The sequence below is a fragment of the Cherax quadricarinatus genome, chromosome 44 (assembly GCF_038502225.1).
Source record: "Cherax quadricarinatus isolate ZL_2023a chromosome 44, ASM3850222v1, whole genome shotgun sequence".
NCBI lineage: Eukaryota > Metazoa > Arthropoda > Malacostraca > Decapoda > Parastacidae > Cherax > Cherax quadricarinatus.
The window spans coordinates 23,970,614-23,994,999 of NC_091335.1; the positions used below are offsets into that span (position 1 = coordinate 23,970,614).

The 24,386-nt window shown below is 46.5% G+C and overlaps 1 protein-coding gene across 1 annotated transcript in view; it reads right to left on the reverse strand.

Moving 5' to 3' along the window:
- Positions 1–24,386, reverse strand: part of LOC128697404 (uncharacterized) — a 924,312-nt gene that overhangs the window by 200,763 nt on the left and 699,163 nt on the right. Inside the window, exon 11 of the mRNA XM_070094201.1 lies at positions 561–676. Coding sequence (XP_069950302.1) covers positions 561–676 — 116 coding nt within the window. The remainder of the gene's footprint in view (positions 1–560; positions 677–24,386) is intronic.

A 24,386-nucleotide genomic window follows, 5' to 3' on the forward strand; every position in this document is an offset into this window, starting at 1 on the left:
GTATACAACACTCAAGAATCTTCATTTGAAGACTTTTCATCAATCAGTGGCCTTTTCAATTCATGACAGACGAAGATAGAAGAAGATGAGGCACTCAGTCCCTCATTCTTGCAGAACTATGCAAAAAAAAAAAAACCGAGATAATCCGTCCCCTCAGCCTAGGCTGAGGGACTGACTACCTCGTCTTCCACTGTCTTCCGCATATAATAGTATAGTCTTCAGATCAAATCCATGTACTGTACTGATAAAGCCAATAGATAACGAAACGTCAACAAGCAAAGATGTTGAACATGTGTGAAATTCTGCACTGTGCCGCCATTATCGTCAGGATTCTCTCCCGAAGAAGACATTCTTAATACTGTATGTGGAAACGCTCAAGGAAACAATTAGTGTCAATGCAGCCTACCTTTTTTACATTGGAGACTTAGGGAGTGCCAGAATGACCCCCACGACTGTATTCTTAGATAAGTGACTACCGCAGTCACTCTAGATTAATATAGTCATAACTAAACGCTAAATCAGTCACCAGAACACACGCAACTAGTGAGAAAGTGACTTACCTCAGCCCTGTAGAGAGTGGTTCCTGCCGTAGCTACTTCGGGTCGTTGACAGGTGAGGCTGAGGGAGGAGGCAGTGATGTTGGCCAGACGACAGGAGGAGAGAGGCAGTGGCATTTCTGTCGACGAAAAAAAAAAAAAGGTTAGATAACTGGGTGTGTTAAAGAGGGTAAATCACATCCAATCAGGTCCTCGATGTAGCCACGATTTTTATATATATATATATATATATATATATATATATATATATATATATATATATATATATATATATATGTCGTGCCGAATAGGCAGAACTTGCGATCTTGGCTTAAATAGCAACGCTCACCTTGCCATATAGGACAAGGGAAAATTTGTGTATGCAATAATTTCGCAAAAATCATTCTGAACCTAACGAAAAAATATATTTCAGTTTGTTTGTTTAGTATTAAATTATTGTTTACCTGGAGTTTACCTGGAGAAAGTTCCGGGGGTCAACGCCCCCGCGGCCCGGTCTGTGACCAGGTCTCCTGGTGGATCAGAGCCTGATCAACCAGGCTGTTGCTGCTGGCTGCACGCAAACCAACGTACGAGCCACAGCCCGGCTGGTCAGGAACCGACTTTAGGTGCTTGTCCAGTGCCAGCTTGAAGACTGCGAGGGGTGTGTTGGTAATCTCCCTTATGTATGCTGGGAGGCATTTGAACAGTCTCGGGCCCCTGACACTTATTGTATGGTCTCTTAACGTGCTAGTGACACCCCTGCTTTTCATTGAGGGGATGTTGCATCGTCTGCCAAGTCTTTTGCTTTCGTAGTGAGTGATTTTCGTGTGCAAGTTCGGTACTAGTCCCTCTAGGATTTTCCAGGTGTATATAATCATGTATCTCTTCCTCCTGCGTTCCAGGGAATACAGGTTCAGGAACCTCAAGCGCTCCCAGTAATTGAGGTGTTTTATCTCCGTTATGCGCGCCGTGAAGGTTCTCTGTACATTTTCTAGGTCAGCAATTTCACCTGCCTTGAAAGGTGCTGTTAGTGTGCAGCAATATTCCAGCCTAGATAGAACAAGTGACCTGAAGAGTGTCATCATGGGCTTGGCCTCCCTAGTTTTGAAGGTTCTCATTATCCATCCTGTCATTTTTCTAGCAGATGCGATTGATACAGTGTTATGGTCCTTGAAGGTGAGATCCTCCGACATGATCACTCCCAGGTCTTTGACGTTGGTGTTTCGCTCTATTTTGTGGCCAGAATTTGTTTTGTACTCTGATGAAGATTTAATTTCCTCGTGTTTACCATATCTGAGTAATTGAAATTTCTCATCGTTGAACTTCATATTGTTTTCTGCAGCCCACTGAAAGATTCGATTGATGTCCGCCTGGAGCCTTGCAGTGTCTGCAATGGAAGACACTGTCATGCAGATTCGGGTGTCATCTGCAAAGGAAGACACGGTGCTGTGGCTGACATCCTTGTTTATGTGGGATATGAGGATGAGGAACAAGATAGGAGCCAGTACTGTGCCTTGTGGAACAGAGCTTTTCACCGTAGCTGCCTCGGACTTTACTCTGTTGACGACTACTCTCTGTGTTCTGTTAGTGAGAAAATTATAGATCCATCGACCGACTTTTCCTGTTATCCCTTTAGCACGCATTTTGTGCGCTATTACGCCATGGTCACACTTGTCGAAGGCTTTTGCAAAGTCTGTATATATTATATCTGCATTCTTTTTATCTTCTAGTGCATTTAGGACCTTGTCGTAGTGATCCAATAGTTGAGACAGACAGGAGCGACCTGTTCTAAACCCATGTTGCCCTGGGTTGTGTAACTGATGGGTTTCTAGATGGGTGGTGATCTTGCTTCTTAGGACCCTTTCAAAGATTTTTATGATATGGGATGTTAGTGCTATCGGTCTGTAGTTCTTTGCTGTTGCTTTACTGCCCCCTTTGTGGAGAGGGGCTATGTCTGTTGTTTTTAGTAACTGTGGGACGACCCCCGTGTCCATGCTCCCTCTCCATAGGATGGAAAAGGCTCGTGATAGGGGCTTCTTGCAGTTCTTGATGAACAAGGAGTTCCATGAGTCTGGCCCTGGGGCAGAGTGCATGGGCATGTCATTTATCGCCTGTTCGAAGTCATTTGGCGTCAGGATAACATCGGATAGGTTTGTGTTAACCAAATTCTGTGGCTCTCTCATAAAAAATTAATTTTGATCTTCGACTCTCAGTCTGGTTAGCGGCTTGCTAAAAACTGAGTCATATTGGGACTTGAGTAGCTCACTCATTTCCTTGCTGTCATCTGTGTAGGACCCATCTTGTTTAAGTAGGGGCCCAATACTGGATGTTGTTCTCGACTTTGATTTGGCATAGGAGAAGAAATACTTTGGGTTTCTTTCGATTTCATTTATGGCTTTTAGTTCTTCCCGCGATTCCTGACTCCTATAAGATTCCTTTAGCTTGAGTTCGATGCTTGCTATTTCTCTGACCAGTGTCTCCCTACGCATTTCAGATATATTGACCTCTTTTAGCCGCTCTGTTATTCTTTTCCGTCGCCTGTAAAGGGAGCGCCTGTCTCTTTCTATTTTACATCTACTCCTCCTTTTTCTTAGAGGAATAAGCCTTGTGCATACATCGAGTGCCACCAGGTTAATCTGTTCTAGGCATACGTTGGGGTCTGTGTTGCTTAGTATATCTTCCCAGCTTATATCGGTTAGGACTTGGTTTACTTGGTCCCACTTTATGTTTTTGTTATTGAAGTTGAATTTGGTGAATGCTCCCTCGTGACTAGTCTCATTATGTCGGTCTGGGGCTCCCCGCATACATGTCTGAACCTCAATTATGTTGTGATCTGAGTATATTGTTTTTGATATGGTGACATTTCTTATCAGATCATCATTGTTAGTGAAGATGAGGTCTAGTGTATTCTCCAGTCTAGTAGGCTCTATTATTTGCTGGTTTAAATTGAATTTTGTGCAGAGATTTAAAAGCTCGTGTGAGTGTGAGTTTTCATCAGAGCTGCCTCCTGGTGTTATTACTGCAACAATATTATTTGCTATATTCCTCCATTTTAGGTGCCTTAAGTTGAAATCCCCCAGGAGCAAGATGTTGGGTGCAGGAGCTGGAAGATTTTCCAGACAGTGGTCAATTTTTAACAGCTGTTCCTGGAATTGCTGGGATGTTGCATCCGGAGGCTTGTAGACTACCACAATGACTAGGTTTTGGTTCTCGACCTTTACTGCTAAAACTTCCACTACATCATTTGAGGCATTTAGCAGTTCTGTGCAAACAAGTGACTCTGCAATGTACAGGCCAACCCCCGCCCTTTTGCCTGTTCACTCTGTCACATCTGTATAGGTTGTAACCTGGGATCCATATTTCGTTGTCCAAGTGATCCTTTATGTGGGTCTCAGTGAAAGCCGCGAACATTGCCTTTGCCTCTGCAAGCAGTCCACGGATGAAAGGTATTTTGTTTGTTGCTGGCTTTAGACCCTGTATATTTGCAAAGAAGAATGTTATCGGACTGGTGGTATTGTTGGTACTGGGGGGAGGGATTTTTTTTTCCGGCATTAGTATCTGTATCTGTTGGTTTGGAGTGGAGGCCATCGACTGTGGTTCCACTCCAGGAATGACTGGATTTGGTGTACGATTTCTGCCATTTCCTGCCAGTTTTTTTTCCTTCCTGGCACTAAAACAAATCTAAACAAATCTAAAATATATTTAGTTAGGTTAGGCTAAAATAAATTATTTTTGTTATAATAAGGTTAGGTAAGTTTTCTAAGATTCTTTTGGAGCAAAATTAAAAAGTTTTACATTAATATTAATGAAAAAAAATATATCTTTAAACGTGTAAGAGAAAATTTTAGAAAGGACATCATTTTAAATGAGTTGTTGCTAATTGACCAGTTTTACATATTCGGCACGACATTATATATATATATATATATATATATATATATATATATATATATATATAGAGAGAGAGAGAGAGAGAGAGAGAGAGAGAGAGAGAGAGAGAGAGAGAGAGAGAGAGAGAGAGAGTACCACCTCTATGGCTTGTCATTTAACGCTTCTTTATTTGGAATATGGAGTTGGTCTTCAATTTGCAGCTAAAACAGTACCAGTTCATCGAGGAATTGATTCATGTAACATTTGAACATTATCCTGGGGAACTGTGAACCATTGTTCAAGCCAAACTTTGTGTAACTCTTCCAGAGACGACGGCGGAGGAAACTGGTTCTTGACTTACTGTTCCAGTTGACCTCACAGATGCTCGATAATATTTCGATCCGGTGATTGTGGGAGCCAATCCAAGTGTTCGACTTCGTTCTGATGTTCTTCATGACAATTTTGAACACCTCTAGCGGTGTGAACAGCTAAATTATCGCCTTGGAAGATAACGCAAAAAAAGGGACCCGTAACACATTTAAACTGATTATTCAGTCCTGCAACAGTTCAGTCAACAAGTGTTTGTTGTTTGTCCAGCCCCGGAATATGTTACTAAGTATATATATTACTTTATTGGAAACGTTTACGTTTCGTAGTTAACTTGTTACGTCATCAGAACGTCAAAATGAAATGTTAAGTTGTAAAAAGACATTGAAATGATATAAAGACACTAAGTAATCAATCTAAATGCCAGAAATAAAGTGAATAGTGTCATGAATAAATCTAGAAATAAATTGAACCAGCAACAAGAGTAACACTAAACTGATCCTCTCCACCGAGCTATTGTTACAGCTGGATTTACAGGGCAAGAGCTGTTATCCTACCTCACGTCCTTTCAAAGCCAAGTCCTATCAAAGGTTTATGATGTGGGTTAGTTAAATGGGTTTGAAGTCTATCGTGTTTCCAAGGGGTCATCGAGGCTGCATGTCGCTTGTTTACCACCAGTCAAGAATACTTTCATCCTCAAAACAAGCATTATACCTGGAGTATACCTGGAGGGTGTTCCGGGGGTCATCGCCCCCGCGGCCCGGTCCAGGACCAGGCCTCTGTACATATACACACAGATATACCTCTCGTTGTTTACATCCTTCGGGGGCGTGTCAAGTGCATCTCTATAAGACGAGGAATTAGAAACATGTGCAACATCTGGGTAGCTATATTTATACACGTCTGTAGATACCCATCTGTTGCACATGTCTAATTCCACATCTTATCGGTATATACTATTCATGAACATTTCTGTAAGCAGGTCACTGCCCGCTCACGTACTATGACTGAGAAGTCGAGGTTAGGTTAGGTAAGGTTCGTCAGGAAACAGGACAAGTGTTTCCTGACGCGGGTCTTAGATGATGACCCTTCGTTTGAGCTTTTGGTCATCTGACCGAGGCTTTCCGCTGGCTTACCGGTCCACCCCTTTAAAAATTATGGTCGATTATAACCATTTAGTTACTGAGAGAAGTCGAGGTCAATACTACATTGCATGTTGCAAGGTGAGAGCCTGTTGCACGATGGTGTCGAACGGTGCTTTAGTAATTGCAAGTTCCTTCAACTTAACCTTCCTTCAAAGTCATGAATTCTTATCATTAACTGTTGCTTCTTGCCAACACCTGAGGTGTTGCAACACCCACGCGTCAACCTGTTCAACACCTGAGGTGTTGCAACACCCACGCGTCAACCTGTTCAACATAGGTGGTCTTGCAACACCCACGCGTCAACCTGTTCAACACAGGTCTTGCAACACCCACGCGTCAACCTGTTCAACACACAAGGTCTTGCAACACCCACGCGTCAACCTGTTCAACACCTGAGGTCTTGCAACACCCACGCGTCAACCTGTTCAACACAGGAGGTCTTGCAACACCCACGCGTCAACCTGTTCAACACAGGTGGTCTTGCAACACCCACGCGTCAACCTGTTCAACATAGGTGGTCTTGCAACACCCACGCGTCAACCTGTTCAACACACAAGGTCTTGCAACACCCACGCGTCAACCTGTTCAACACACAAGGTCTTGCAACACCCACGCGTCAACCTGTTCAACACACAAGGTCTTGCAACACCCACGCGTCAACCTGTTCAACACAGGTGGTCTTGCAACACCCACGCGTCAACCTGTTCAACACAGGTCTTGCAACACCCACGCGTCAACCTGTTCAACACAGGTGGTCTTGCAACACCCACGCGTCAACCTGTTCAACATAGGTGGTCTTGCAACACCCACGCGTCAACCTGTTCAACACACAAGGTCTTGCAACACCCACGCGTCAACCTGTTCAACACAGGTCTTGCAACACCCACGCGTCAACCTGTTCAACACAGGTCTTGCAACACCCACGCGTCAACCTGTTCAACACACAAGGTCTTGCAACACCCACGCGTCAACCTGTTCAACACAGGTCTTGCAACACCCACGCGTCAACCTGTTCAACACACAAGGTCTTGCAACACCCACAAGTCAACCTGTTCAACACAGGTCTTGCAACATCCACGCGTCAACCTGTTCAACACACAAGGTCTTGCAATACCCACGCGTCAACCTGTTCAACACAGGTCTTGCAACACCCACGCGTCAACCTGTTCAACACACAAGGTCTTGCAACACCCACGCGTCAACCTGTTCAACACAGGTGGTCTTGCAACACCCACGCGTCAACCTGTTCAACACACAAGGTCTTGCAACACCCACAAGTCAACCTGTTCAACACAGGTCTTGCAACATCCACGCGTCAACCTGTTCAACACACAAGGTCTTGCAACACCCACGCGTCAACCTGTTCAACACAGGTCTTGCAACACCCACGCGTCAACCTGTTCAACACACAAGGTCTTGCAACACCCACGCGTCAACCTGTTCAACACAGGTCTTGCAACACCCACGCGTCAACCTGTTCAACACACAAGGTCTTGCAACACCCACGCGTCAACCTGTTCAACACAGGTCTTGCAACACCCACGCGTCAACCTGTTCAACACACAAGGTCTTGCAACACCCACAAGTCAACCTGTTCAACACAGGTCTTGCAACACCCACGCGTCAACCTGTTCAACACACAAGGTCTTGCAACACCCACGCGTCAACCTGTTCAACACAGGTCTTGCAACACCCACGCGTCAACCTGTTCAACACACAAGGTCTTGCAACACCCACGCGTCAACCTGTTCAACACAGGTCTTGCAACACCCACGCGTCAACCTGTTCAACACACAAGGTCTTGCAACACCCACGCGTCAACCTGTTCAACACCTGAGGTCTTGCAACACCCACGCGTCAACCTGTTCAACACCTGAGGTCTTGCAACACCCACGCGTCAACCTGTTCAACACCTGAGGTCTTGCAACACCCACGCGTCAACCTGTTCAACACCTGAGGTCTTGCAACACCCACGCGTCAACCTGTTCAACACAGGAGGTCTTGCAACACCCACGCGTCAACCTGTTCAACACCTGAGGTGTTGCAACACCCACGCGTCAACCTGTTCAACACCTGAATAGTTGCAACACCCACGCGTCAACCTGTTCAACACCTGAGGTCTTGCAACACCCACGCGTCAAACTGTTCAACACAGGACTTGCAACACCCACGCGTCAACCTGTTCAACACACAAGGTCTTGCAACACCCACAAGCGTCAACCTGTTCAACACCTGAGGTCTTGCAACACCCACGCGTCAACCTGTTCAACACACAAGGTCTTGCAACACCCACAAGTCAACCTGTTCAACACACAAGGTCTTGCAACACCCACAAGTCAACCTGTTCAACACACAAGGTCTTGCAACACCCACAAGTCAACCTGTTCAACACACAAGGTCTTGCAACACCCACAAGTCAACCTGTTCAACACACAAGGTCTTGCAACACCCACAAGTCAACCTGTTCAACACGGTCCTTGCAACGCTCACGTCAACACAGGGTATACACACAGAGGTTTGAAAAAAAAAAAAAAACATACCACGGGCGGGATTGAACCCGCGGTCAGAGAGTCTCAAAACTCCAGACCGCGTCATTACGATTTCGTGAGTCATGTTCACAGAGGTGTGTTTCTCGAAGAATATACATGCAGAGAGTTTAGTGCTTAGAGTACAAATGTCTGGTGGTGAAAAGTTTACGTGTAGCCTTGACCCAAGTGTAGTCGATAGACTTCAAACCCCCATCAACCATCCTAACCACGTCAGCCTGTTCTCCAAGTGCAACCAGTTTCACACGAAGCCGTGTGTGGAAGAGTGAAATACTGAATTGTGCATTTCTACATGGTTGGAATTTTATGGCATTGTAAATACTTTGTTGGATAGGCTTGCTTAGGTTAATGTATATATATTAGAGTATATTTTTCTGTATATTCAGGTAAATACAACTTGAAAACTGGACTTCAGGCACAACTGAACACAGAGTGTATATCTGCAGGCTGTAGAATTTGTAGGTCGTGAAATTATCATGGGAAATGCTAGAGAATATCGCAGACTCCTGATGCTAAATTAGTCAGAGAAATGAACTGTAAGACACCAGAGGTGGTACAAGCAGTGTGTGTGTACCACTGTATGTACCAGCGTGTGTGTATACCATTGTGTGTACTACAGTGTGTACGCAAATAACCCTCACATAGAAGAGAGAAGCTTACTACAACGTTTCGGTCCCACCTGGACCATTTACAAAGTCACACTAACACAAAAGAATGAGGGAGCCAGTATATATATAAGCGAGGACAGGGACGGGACCAAGTGAAGAAGAAAAAGAAGTGATAATACTGGTAGTGGAAGTAGTAGTAGAAGTAACAGTGGTAGTAGAAAGAAGGGAGAGTAGTGTTAGTGGCACAAGAGACGAAGGGAAGTGAAGGGAGGTAATAGTAATGGTAGAAATTGAGTAGTAATAGTTGTTGTAGTGGTAGTAGTAGTGGTAGTAGTAGTAGTAGTTGTTGTAGTGGTAGTTGTAGTGGCGTCAGTCTAGGGAGAAGAAAAATGAGGACTGCAGGAGAGTTAAGGCCCCAACAAGGGGTAGGACCAAAGACAGGGTGGAAGAGGGGGGGAACTGATGGATATTACATATTTAGGTAGAAGGAAAACAAAGACAGAAAAAGGAAAATATAGAAAAGGAGAAGAGGCGGGGGAAGAAGAAAGGATGAGGTCAATTCACGAGTGTTCTGAAGTTTGGAGCATCAGACAATGTAATAAGAAAGGAAGACATCTACAGAGACACAGCCACGACTAAGATTTATACAAGGAAAGTTGTGTATAAGGGAGGATTCAACAAGATGGCGACTGTCGCCGTTTGGCTTTGTTTTCCTTTCTTCTGCCTATGTTTTATCCATCAGTCACAGTCACCTCCTCCCCTTCCGGCCCTGTCTTTGGTTCTACCCCTTGCGGGTCCTTTGCTCTCCTGCAGTGCTCCCTTTTCTTGTCTCTAGACTGACCCCACCACTTCTACTACTACCACCACTCCATTTCTTCTATTACTCCTACAATTACTATTGCCTCCCTTCACCTCAAGGGAGGTTCCTTGACGTTGGTGAGGGGCTCTTGATCTAGGGAACTGAATCTGTGCTCTAGTTCCCTAAATTGAACCTGAATGCCTTCCATCCCCCCCCACATGCGTTGTATAATCCTATGGGTTTAGCGCTCCCCCTGATACTACTACTACTAATAATAATAACCTCCCTTCACTCCCCTTTATCTCTTGTACCACTACTCTCTCTGCTTTCTACAACCACTGTAACTTTGTCTTCCTCTCTTGGTCCCGTCCCTGTCCCTCTCACCTGTATATACCGGCTCCCTCACTCTTTTGTATCAGTGCTACTTTGTACATGGTCCAAGTCGGACCCAAACAGCGTCGTAAACTTTTATATGTGCGTTTTTTTTGCGTATTGTTCCAGTCACGGTATTGTACCTTTTTGTTCTTCACAGTATGTACACCACAGTGTGTGCATCACTGTGTACACCACAGTGTGTGCATCACAGTGTCTACACCACAGTGTGTACACCACAGTGTGTACACCACAGCGTGTACACCATAGTGTGTACACCACAGTGTGTGTCCCTCTGGTGTCTTAAATTGTTACCGAATATCTAATCTAATTTCCACGTGGCGTCCCTGAACTTGCAGCAGTGAGCCGGTCCTTGTGTGAGGGTCTCCTGTCAAGATGGAAGGATGGCGGGTGTAGGTCAATACAGAGTCGGGCTCTATCAAGAGACGCATGACTGAGTCCTAGTTACCTGAATGAAAGACTAAGAAACGTAGCATTTGAAGAGTTAAACGTGAGCAAGTTGGCAAATGACTGGAATTTATAGCATATGTTAGTGGTTATTATAACAGATACAAGACCTTGTTCCAGAAGTTTAACACACACACACACACACACACACACACACACACACATGAGGGGGATTACCAATAGACCCCTTGTTGTCTTCAAGAACACGCTGGACAGGCACCTAAAGTCAGTTCCTAACCAGCCGGGCTGTGGTTCGTACGTCGATTTACGTGCGGATAGAAGCAACAGCCTGGTTGATCAGGTCTTTATACACCACGAGGCCCGGTCACGGACCGGGCCTCGGGGGCGTTGACTCCCGAAACCGGGTCCAGGTATACTCATTCACCCTCACTCTCCCTCTCTCTTCCTATCTCTCTCTCTCTCTCTCTCTCTCTCTCTCTCTCTCTCTCTCTCTCTCTCTCTCTCTCTCTCTCTCTGTGTATCTCTCTCTCAGCAACTTTGATATATATGCTGAGAGAATTACCCTGTCAAATCCGGCCAGCAAAACACAGAAAAATGTCTCTGAGACGAAAACCATGATAAATTTCCCCAAGGAACATGTTGAAGGTTGGCAGCAGCAGCAGCATCAGCAGCAGCAGCAGCAGCAGTTGTTACTGCTGGAGGTGCTACTGCCGGACGACCTGCTCATACTGCTGCTGCAACAAGTCTTTTCCGTGGATCCGTATCTCTCAACAGGCCAACCATCAGCAATGTAGGCTAGAAGGGGAGCCTAGGAGCGGTGACTCGACCCCCCCGCAAATACAGTTCGGTGAACACACGCTACACACCTCGGCCAGGCATACCAACAGATCATCAACAGTGTTATTTGTATAATTTACAAGTTATAACTGGATATATATATATATACACAGGGGTGTATGACAGCCTATATACACCGACTCGTACACCTGTGTATATACACCGACTCGTACACCTGTGTATATACACCGACTCGTACACCTGTGTATATACACCGACTCGTACACCTGTGTATATACACCGACTCGTACACCTGTGTATATACACCGACTTGTATATACACTGACTTGTACTGTGTATATACACTGTTGTACACCTGTGTATATACACCGACTCGTACACCTGTGTATATACACCGACTCGTACACCTGTGTATATACACCGACTCGTACACCTGTGTATATACACTGACTTGTACACCTGTGTATATACACTGACTTGTACACCTGTGTATATACACTGACTTGTACACCTGTGTTTATACACTGACTTGTACACCTGTGTATATACACTGACTTGTACACCTGTGTATATACACTGACTTGTACACCTGTGTATATACACTGACTTGTACACCTGTGTATATACACTGACTTGTACACCTGTGTATATACACTGACTTGTACACCTGTGTATATACACTGACTCGTACACCTGTGTATATACACTGACTTGTACACCTGTGTTTATACACTGACTTGTACACCTGTGTATATACACTGACTTGTACACCTGTGTATATACACCGACTCGTATACCTGTGTATATACACCGACTCGTACACCTGTGTATATACACTGACTTGTACACCTGTGTATATACACCGACTCGTACACCTGTGTATATACACCGACTTGTACACCTGTGTATATACACCGACTCGTACACCTGTGTATATACACCGACTCGTACACCTGTGTATATACACCGACTTGTACACCTGTGTATATACACTGACAACAGAGTTGTGGATCAGTAGAGCTTTAGAAAAAGGATGGATACATACATGATTGGGTGAAAGTTGAACCTGCCTAGCATGGGCAAGTAGACCTACTGCAGTGAGAGGAACCTGCTTAGTATGGGCCAGTAGACCTACTGCAGTGAGAGGAACCTGCTTAGTATGGGCCAGTAGACCTACTGCAGTGAGAGGAACCCGCCTAGCATGGGCCAGTATACTTACTGCAGTGAGAGGAACCTGCCTAGCATGGGCAAGTAGACCTACTGCAGTGAGAGGAACCTGCCTAGCATGGGCAAGTAGACCTACTGCAGTGAGAGGAACCTGCCTAGCATGGGCCAGTAGACCTACTGCAGCCTTCCTCCAACCTCTTGTCCTTAACGACTCTCGTGTGGTCGATAGGTTTTAAACCTGCCTACAGGAACCTGAACAAGTCATTCAAAGCGGTGTTCAGCTCGTTCATCACACCGAGTATGCACCACCACCTTGGATCCCGCAAACGTAGTCAAGCCAAAAGAAAAGCTTGAAAAAATTTCAAAAATTTACAACACAATAGGTCCAGGAGCTTAGCAACATAAGCTACAACTGAACGTTTAAAGAGCCTGAACTTCTCATCACCAGAAGGATCAGGGGAGACATGACCACAACATAGAAAATACTCGAGATCAGTGACAGGATGGATAAGAGACCATCGATCTCGTAATGATATTTTCAGTGTGAATGAGTGGCATGAGCTGGATAATGTGAGCAGAATTAGCTGGAATTAGTAATTACATCAGCAGGTGACCCTATGAAGGTTATTACATCAGCAGGTGACCCTATCAAGGTAATTACACCACCAGGTGACCCTATCAAGGTAATTACATCACCAGGTGACCCTATCAAGGTAATTACATCACCAGGTGACCCTATCAAGGTAATTACATCACCAGGTGACCCTATCAAGGTAATTACATCACCAGGTGACCCTATCAAGGTAATTACATCACCAGGTGACCCTATCAAGGTAATTACACCACCAGGTGACCCTATCAAGGTAATTACATCACCAGGTGACCCTATCAAGGTAATTACATCACCAGGTGACCCTATCAAGGTAATTACACCACCAGGTGACCCTATCAAGGTAATTACATCACCAGGTGACCCTATCAAGGTAATTACATCACCAGGTGACCCTATCAAGGTAATTACATCACCAGGTGACCCTATCAAGGTAATTACACCACCAGGTGACCCTATCAAGGTAATATTAGCAAGATAAAAACTGACCCGCAACAATAACATGGGTCACGTGACCTGATTACGAAAGCCTAACACCTGACCTCCAGTGACCTGATCACGATTAGCTAACACGTGATCTCCAGTGACCTGACCCCTGAAGAGTCTGACAGTGTTCTCACTACTTACAACTCTGTTGCCAAGCCTGGTTGTGACGCCCTGCTGACTCATCGTTATCAAATTTAGCTGTCAGGTCAGGTCAGGTCAGGTCAGGTCAGGTCAGGTCAGGTCAGGTCAGGTCAGGTCAGTAATGAGGTGTGAGTCAACAATAGGATGTTATATAATAATCAATGATTTGCATACCAGCTGATAATTATCATAATCGATACTGTGGTTACAATCACGTACGTGACAGCACGTACCACTGGTTACAGTCACGTACATTGCAGCACGCACCACTGGTTACAATCACGTACATTGCAGCACACACCACTGGTTACAATCACGTACATTGCAGCACACACCACTGGTAACAATCACGTACATTGCAGCACACACCACTGGTTACAATCACGTACATTGCAGCACACACCACTGGTTACAATCACGTACATTGCAGCACACACCACTGGTTACAATCACATACATTGCAGCACACACCACTGGTTACAATCACATACATTGCAGCACACACCACTGGTTACAATCACGTACATTGCAGCACACACCACTGGTAACAATCACAATCACTGCAGCACACACAACTGGTTACAATCACGTACATTGCAGCACACACCACTGGTAACAATCACATTGCAGCACAGACCACTGGTAACAATCACATCCATTGCAGCACACACCACTGGTTACAATCACGTACATTGCTGCACACACCACTGGTAACAATCACGTACATTGCAGCACACACCACTGGTAACAATCACATACATTGCAGCACACACCACTGGTTACAATCACGTACATTCCTGCACACACCACTGGTAACAATCACGTACATTGCAGCACACACCACTGGTAACAATCGCGTATATGACAAGACACGCCGCTGTTTGCATTTCCCAATTCGACATTCATAGTATGCTCACGCACATACAAGGTCATTATTGTTCGCTGTCGAGACCTGACGCATCTCCGCATCTTCAGGAGTGGTCATTACATTTGCCAAGTGAACGTACGACACACAAAGTGAAATAGTCTGGTAAGTGATGTTGTGGATCCATACCTAGCTTTAAAAAGAGGTATGATAAAGCTCATAGGAGCTAGGAGAAAGTGGACCTAGTAGCGACCAGTGAAGAGGCAGGGCCAGGAGCTGTGATTGGACCCCTGCAACCACAATTAGGCGAGTACACACATACATACACACACACACACACACACACACACACACACACACACACACACACACACACACACACTGGGAGAGACCATTAATCAGTTTATTTCGAGACGGATTCTGAAGTTGTGGGAAATCCTGACTATCTTCTTCCTCGATATCCAGCCATGCTACTTCGATTCCCACGATATCATACCTGTCTTTCTGCTGTCGTTGTCTGTGCTGTCTACTCTCTCCTTCCAGCTGATAATTGAGTTTCAGACAGTAGATGGCTGAACCTCATTCAGGCCTCCTTTACCTGTCTACCTAATAAATATTGACTTTGAACTAAATATAAAAGGTTCAGAAAAGAGACAAGTTGACGAATTAGAGACTTGTACAACACAATAATGAAACACTTGTGTTGCACAAGTGTCTTATTCGTCAATATTTACTTTCTCCTCCGGCTGGTCCCACTTTCTTATATTCGTCAGTACTGCTTCCAGCTCGAGGCTCTCACATCTTCACCTCACAAAGACTGATCGTGGTAGCTCACACGGGGAGCCAGACCCTCTACCAGGGGTACGCCTCAAGACATCCCACCAATACACAAATAACCCGCACATAAGGAGAGAGAACATAATTGGAAGACCATAACTATATACAAAAGATGAGGTAATTAGTCCCTCAGTCTTGGAGTTGAAGAGAACCGTAGGTTTGAAGACTCACAAACACGGGCATGAAGACTGGCGCTTATATTTAAACTCCAATCCTCATCCTGTGTTTAGACTTAAGACTACGGTGCTCGTCAACTCCAAGACTGAGGGACTAATTACCTCATCTTTTGTATATAGTTCTACTGTCCTCCAATTACATCCTTCATTTTGTATTGATAAAGCCACTGGTTAGCGAAATGTCTATAGTAAAGACCCCCAGATGTTGCACATGTGCCTAATTCTTCCTCTCACCTTGCTACTCAGATATGATAATCACCATCGCATCAATTTCTTACCCAGCCATCTTCACTTCCAGCTCACAGAGAACCAGTGTCATCAAGGCAAAGGTACGCGTCAAGTTGACACCAGACCACGACGCCGCCAGACTTGTAGATGAATGGTTCAGAGAACCGACACGTTGATAAATTAGACACGTGTGCAACTCTTGGGTATCTTTATTGAGGAAACGTTTCGCCACACAGTGGCTTCATCAGTGTAATACAAAGAAGAGTTGTAAAGATCAGAAGGAGTTTGATGTAATCAGTCCCTCAGCCTTGAGTCGATGTGGTCAGTCCATCAATTTTGAAAAGAATACAGCATATGTGCAGAGAAGTAGCTTATATATCTTAGGCAGGAGAGGTGCAGCAGTCGTAGGTGGTGTCACATTTGTCCAATGTGGAAGTAGGTCGTGCCCAAGGGTTAGGCAAGGGAAGAATTCCCAGGTATTAAGATCCCAAGAAGTTGCAGTGTCAGACAGGATTGTAGATGAATGGACTGATGAAGCCACTGTGTGGCGAAACGTTCCTCAATAAAGATACCCAAGAGACGCACGTGTGTCTAATTTATCGCCGCCAGACTTACACTAGGAAAGGTACGCTTCAAGGTGATACTAGACCATGACGCCGCCAGACTTACACTAGCAAAGGTACCAGTAAAATACTGAAAAGTTTCTATTTTCCCAGTAAACTGCAGAACACGGAGCTCTGGGTAATGATGCTGAAACTAGCAATTTTTTTCTTTTTTGACAACGTTTCGCCCACGCGTTGGGCTTTATCGAGTCACAAACAGATTTGACTTGTTTACGACCTAATAAAATGTGATGTCAACGGTTTAGAAGGCCACCAAGTTGATGAAAAAGACAGAATACAGAGAACAATTATGGAAGATGAGTTTGAGGTAATTAGTCCCTCAGCCTCATCTTCCACAGGTCTTCTATCAGGTCGTAAACAAATTAGATCTGTTTGTGACTTGCTAAGTCCAACGTGTGGGCGAAAAGTTGCCAATAAAAGATAGCATTATACTGCGTCTATGCCTCCTCTCTCACCATCGTGAGAGGGGAGACAAAGATGCTAAACTTACTGACTCGGTAAGACTCCAGAGATACAACTGACCAAACACAGAATCTCTTCAAAAGTGGAATCTGCACTGTCGCCATCTCCAGCCTTTTATCCTGTATTCTCAAAATTCACGGCACCGCTCCTCCCAGATGCTGCGGTTCACCTCCTTCCAGATGCTGCGAGTCCACCTCCCAGATACTGCGGTTCACCTCCTTCCAGATGCTGCGAGTCCACCTCCCAGATACTGCGGTTCACCTCCTCCCAGATGCTGCGGTTCACCTCCCAGATGCTGCGGTCCACCTCCCAATGCTGCGGTTCACCTCTCAGATGCTGCGGTTCACCTCCTCCCAGATGTTGTGGTCCACCTTCCAGAAGCTGCGGTCCACCTCCCAGATGCTGGGGTTCACCTCCTCCAAAATGCTGCAGTTCACTTCCAGATGCTGCGGTTCACCTCCCAGATGCTGCGGTTCACCTCCTCCCAAATGCTGCAGTTCACTTCCAGATGCTGCGGTTCACCTCCTCCCAGATGCTGAGGTCCACTTCCTCCCAGATGCTGCGGTTCACCTCCCAGATGCTGCGGTCCACCTCCCAATGCTGCGGTTCACCTCTCAGATGCTGCGGTTCACCTCCTCCCAGATGTTGTGGTCCACCTTCCAGAAGCTGCGGTCCACCTCCCAGATGCTGCGGTTCACCTCCTCCCAAATGCTGCAGTTCACTTCCAGATGCTGCGGTTCACCTCCAGGATGCTGCAGTTCACCTCCTCCCAAATGCTGCAGTTCACTTCCAGATGCTGCGGTTCACCTCCTCCCAGATGCTGAGGTCCACTTCCTCCCAGATGCTGCGGTTCACCTCCCAGATGCTGCGGTTCACCTCCCAGATGCTGCGGTCCACCTCCCAGATGCTGCAGTCCACTTCCAGATGCTGCAGTCCACCTCCCAGATACTGCGGTTCACCTCCTCCCAGATGCTGCAGTTCACCTCCCAGATGCTGCGGTTCACCTTCCAGATGCTGCGGTCCACCTCCCAATGCTGCGGTTCACCTCTCAGATGCTGCAGTTCACCTCCTCCAAGATGTGGTCCACCTTCCAGAAGCTGCGGTCCACTTCCCAGATGCTCGGGCCACCTCCCAGATGCTGCGGTTCACCTCCTCCCAAATGCTGCAGTTCACCTCCCAGATGCTGCGTTCACCTTCCAGATGCTACGGTTTATCTCTCAGATGCTGCGGTCCACCACCTCCCAGATGCTGCGGTCCACCTCTCAGATGCTGCGATCCACCTCCAGATGCTGCGGTCCACCTCCCAGATGCTGCGGTCCACCACCTCCCAGTTGCTGCGGTCCACCTCCCAGATGCTGCAGTCCACCTGCCAGATGCTGCGGTCCACCTCCCAGATGCTGCAGTCCATCTCCCAGATGCTACGGTCCACTTCCCAGATGCTGCGGTCCACCTACCAGATGCTGCGGTCCACCTCCCAGATACTGCGGTTCACCTCCCAGATGCTGCGGTTCACCTTCCAGATGCTGCGGTCCACCTCCCAATGCTGCGGTTCACCTCCTCCCAGATGTGGTCCACCTTCCAGAAGCTGCGGTCCACTTCCCAGATGCTCGGGCCACCTCCCAGATGCTGCGGTCCACCTCCCAGATGCTGCGGTCCACCTCTAACATGGCATCTCTAACTTGTACAAACTTTCTGGGTTAACATACAGTGCTTGAAGTGTTACAAGTTTGGACACTTTCCTCCTGTTATATACAAAGTGGGATCAGAGCGACTCAATACGTGCAGTCACGGGACATTACTGCGGAAAATGCAACAATTTTCTCAAACTCCCACACTGCAATAAACCACGCACACACACACACACACACACACACACACACACACACACACACACACACACACTGCAATAAACCTCCCACACACTGCAGTGAACCCTCACACACTGCAATAAACACCACACACACACTGCAATAAACCACACATACACACTGCAATAAACCTCACACTGCAATAAACCATACACTGTTGTACTATACAAATGCAACATTATAGAGCAGATCACACTGTCACACTCTGATGGGCGAGCATCACTCCACAGTTCATATGTCTCAGACACAGCCCAGCAAGACTACATTGACGACCTCACAGTAATGGTACACAGTAGCGCCAAGATGAGGAACTAAGAGAGGTGTGCAATACCTGTGCATCTGTCATTTAAGACGTTTCGCCAACCAGTGGCTTTATCCATTCAATAGAGAGAAAAGTCCTTAAATGAAGATAACTAGGTACTGCATGTGTTTGTGTAATTCCTCTTGGTTCACTGAGACCTGCAACCTGTCAACTGCCACCCCACTTCAGTCAACTCATGCCAGTCACTCAATCCTCATAAATCAATATTCCAATTTAAACACTGGCCTCCTATCCCCACCCCGGTACCTCACGCTACAAATACACAAGCTACTACCATAACCTCTGGACGTATTCTCACACGCACCTCTATACCGCTTAACTTTTGCAGCCCTTCTGGATAGCTATCATCGTGTAAACAACTATGGCCCTTGCTAGGGGCAACGCTACATTCTTTGCAGAGAACCTCAACGTGATGTTCACTGTTAACAACCTCCCCATCACAACCATCAACTTTAGCCTACAGAGCTGCCCTTACACACAATTTTCTCTCAACACCTCGTCTCAAGCAAATGAAAAGTCCCACGCCCGCGAGCATCCTTCCAGCAGAAAGTATGTTCCAGTGACAAGCAATTCAACCTCTGCTTGTCTTTAGACCCCCAGGCAGTCTACCATTAAAAACAGACGCAAAAAAGTTAGCATAAGACGAAAGAACACCAACAATAGCACCACCAAGGTATACCAAGAGAGTCATTCCTGGATACTCATAGGAAACAAGAACACTCCATGAAGCAATAAATATTCGTCAAATATTCAGAAGGAATCAGAGCACTAAACATTCTCTGACTGGCTAACAGTTATGCTAATAAACTGATTATTCGCGAAATCTCTTCACCTTCATCAACGACTTTAAAATGGCAATTAAAATCACACAAATTTCTTGTACGTGGCTGCTACATTATCAGACATGTACGTGGCTTTGCCCAGATTACAACACCTACGTGTTGCTACTGGGCAACCCATGTTCGCACGGCTCTCAAACAATCAGGTGCTACGGTTACACCACAATCCCTACCTGAGCCACATGCAGTAACTGTCCTTGTCAACTGCAACACAAATTTCTCAACTTATGATTCATATACCAGCACACGCGCACACACACACACACACACACACACACACACACACACACACACACAGTCAGTCTGTCAGTCAAAATGTACACAGACGACCCTCTCATCTTCACTGACAGCACTCGCCGTAATAAAACATTAGCATACAAGACCTAACACATTTTTTAGGTACTCCAACACGCCGTTGCACTTCACCTCGGTGCTCAACACACCATCTTTCATTACAGAAACAATGAGTTCATCGGTGTGTGGGAGGATGTACCCATCTGGTAGGGTAACCGCCTTCATCTTAATATAATCAGTACAAATGCTGAAACTGCTATCAGGCTTGGATTCTAACATACACAGAGAAGCCCAAGGACTTTTATTGCGCTGTATCAACCTATGACATACAACTAGACTGAAATATTGAACACGAAAACAAAAGACTAATACACCTTAGCTCAGCCCAACATCTGCCACTCACAGTGGACAAGAGAGACCTGACACTGTCTTCATTATGAAGCTCATTTCTCTGACAAGAGAGAAATGACACTGTCCTCATTATGAAGCTCATTTCTCCAACATTACATAACACCGCTTCCATCCACATCCCAGTTTCACTACTCGGTTCAAAATCTAATTCTTATTCCTGCTACAACCACATTCTCGCACAACAACAACACCCAACTCTTTCAGACTAGAAATACATAATACCAGTGTTGCGAAGGGTTGAGAAAACAGACAAGTTGTAGAATGAGACTCTTGTGCAACATTTGTGAATCTTTACTGAGGAAACGTTTCGCCAGCCAGTGGTTTCTTCAGTCCGATACAGAGAAGAACGGAGGAAGAATAAAAGTTTGAAGTAATCAGTCCCTCAACCTTGAGTTGAGTTGATGTGTAAAGTCAATATGAAGATTGGTCGACTGAACATATCGACTCCAGACTGAGGGACTGGTTACCTCAAGCTTCTCTCAATGTTCCTCCGTTCTTCTATGTGTTGGACTGAAGAAGCCACTGGCTGGCGAAACGTTTCCGCTATAAGGATTCCCAAATATTGTACAAGTGTCTCATTCTAAAATACCAATATTAACCACAATTATCACAAAGAAGCCACCAAGACATCGACACTGGTGGTGAGAAATGGTGTAAAATAACAAGAGGGGAAAAATACACACCTGCAGTACAATGCGATCCTTTACTGACTAGGTTTCGCCCACACAGTGGACTTTATCAAGAAATGAGTTCCTTAAGGAAGAATGTTCTCTCATAGAACAAGTATTGTCTAAAATCACTATCCTCGTCACTTTATGCGAGACTGCAGACACCGTGCATATCACATCTTCAACTCACCCAGACAAGACACTGCCGAGAGGAGATACATAGTCCTCCCTACCAACTCCGTTGACAAACACGTTTTCAACATCTTTTCCAATACCTCATTCAAAGTACCTACCTCCACATCCATCACCACCAAAGACATCACCAGTAAGAAACACCACCCCAGGGTCAATACTCTGCAGGGGTACACGAAATCCCTTGCAACGATTGCAACCAATTATACGTGTGAGAGACATTCAGGGACCTCCAAACACGTATTTCAGAACGCCGATACGCAGGCACAATGGAGGAATTGAGCAATGCCTGTTTTATACAGGAACTCCCACAGCCATTTAATCAACTACAGAGACGCAAGACTCATCACCACAGGAAGATTCAATGTCACAGGATCTTGGAATCATCACTCATCTGTAAATCCAACAATTTCAACCAGAATAACGGCTTTTACTTCCTCGTTTCAACCAGAATAACGGCTTTTACTTCCTCGTTTCAACCAGAATAACGGCTTTTACTTCCTCGTTATCCTACATAACAAACCTACTGGCCCATTCCGGGCAGGTCCCTCTTAAATCCAACCTTCTCAACATTCTCCCCGTCACTATGCCCCCCCAATATATATATATATCAGACATGTTGCACACGTATGATTCTTCAGTTAGTAGAGTGAAGGCAGAGGCTGTCAGCGGAGAGAACACCTAGGTGTGTGAAAGTTAAGACACTTTGTGCAACATCTGGTTATCTTTATTGTAAACGTTTCGCCATCCAGTGGCTTTATCAATACAAATTCTTGGACATAATTAGAAAACAGAAGAACTATATACTGAGGTAATCAGTCCCTCAGCCTTGGAGGTGGTGTTTACAACACCGTAGTTGTAGAGATTCTGAAGCACAGGTAAGGAGACTGGCGCTTATATAGGCGTCAGTGAAGAGAGACGTGTAGCAGACGAGGGCACAGTCACTGGTAGGCGGGATTCCCCAGTGGAAGTAGGTCCTTCCCAAATTGATGGGCTAGTTGTAGAAGTCGTGAAGAAGGTCTTGTAGATGTCCTCTGAATCAAGATACCATGATGTTGCAGTGCCTGACAAGTTGTGCAAGACAGGTATACAATACACACCTAGGTGTGTACACTTCGTCAACGCTGTCACTCGCCTTACTTATCACAGATTTTTATTACCGCGTCTTCACTCAACATTAATGTTCACTCTGTGGCAAGTCTTTCATTTCTTCGAGCTTTTTATTACAAGGCAGCACTAAGCTTTTATTGAATTTAATGAAAGCTTGGTGCTGCCTCGTAATGACAAGCTAAAGGGAATAAAATACTTGTTACAGAGTGAGCAGAATGCGCTTTATTGACGAGCCCACTTTGCCAGCTTCTTCAGTCGAAACACAGGGTAAACCAGACCACAGAACTAATGGAAATGTAGATACGAGGTGGTCTGTCATCCCCACCCTCCCAGCCTGGGGGAATCCAACTCCATCACTTGGATAAATGGAGTTAAGTGTGAGCACACAACCTGCCAGAGACTGACCACCTCAAAAAACTTCAAGACTGACTCACTGACCACCTCACTATTTACCTCACCACTGTTTCTCCCACCTCCGTATTCGACTTAAAAAGCCTGCTGGGAGGGCGAAACGTTTCCACAATACAGATAGCCAAGTATTACACGTCTCTTATCAGAAATGTATAACCAATATTTTGGTATATACAAAATGGTATAAAAATACGCAACATTTTCAGAAAAAAATATAAAAAATATATGGGGTGTTTTTTTTTTTTCAGAAGCTAAAATCACCACAGAAACGACAGAAAAGAGACACGACACGCCGCAGCCCACGACACGCCGCAGCCCACGACACGCCGCAGCCCACGACACCCCGCAGCCCACGACACGTCGCAGCCCACGACACCGCGCAGCCCACGACACGCCGCAGCCCACGACACCCCGCAGCCCACGACACGCCGCAGCCCACGACACCGCACAGCCCACGACACCGCGCAGCCCACGACACGCCGCAGCCCACGACACGCCGCAGCCCACGACACCCCGCAGCCCACGACACCCCGCAGCCCACGACACCCCGCAGCCCACGACACCCCGCAGACCACGACACGCCGCAGCCCACGACACCCCACAGACCACGACACCCCACAGACCACGACACCCCGCAGACCACGACACCCCTCAGCCCACGACACCCCGCAGCCCACGACACGCCGCAGCCCACGAAACCCCGCAGCCCACGACACGCCGCAGCCCACGACACCCCGCAGCCCACGACACCTCGCAGCCCACGACACCCCACAGACCATGACACCCCTCAGACCACGACACCCCTCAGCCCACGAAATCCCGCAGCCCACGACACCCCGCAGACCACGACACCCCGCAGACCACGACACCCCGCAGACCACGACACCCCGCAGACCACGACACCCCGCAGACCACGACATCCAGCAGCCCACGACATCCCGCAGCCCACGACACCGCACAGCCCACGACACGCCGCAGCCCACGAAACCCCGCAGCCCACGACACGCCGCAGCCCACGACATGCCGCAGCCCACGACACGCCTCAGCCCACGACACCGCGCAGCCCACGACACCGCGCAGCCCACGACACCGCGCAGCCCACGACACCTCGCAGACGACACCTCGCAGACCACGACACCCCGCAGACCACGACACCCCGCAGACCACGACACCCCTCAGACCACGACACCCCTCAGACCACGACATCCAGCAGCCCACGACATCCCGCAGCCCACGACACCGCACA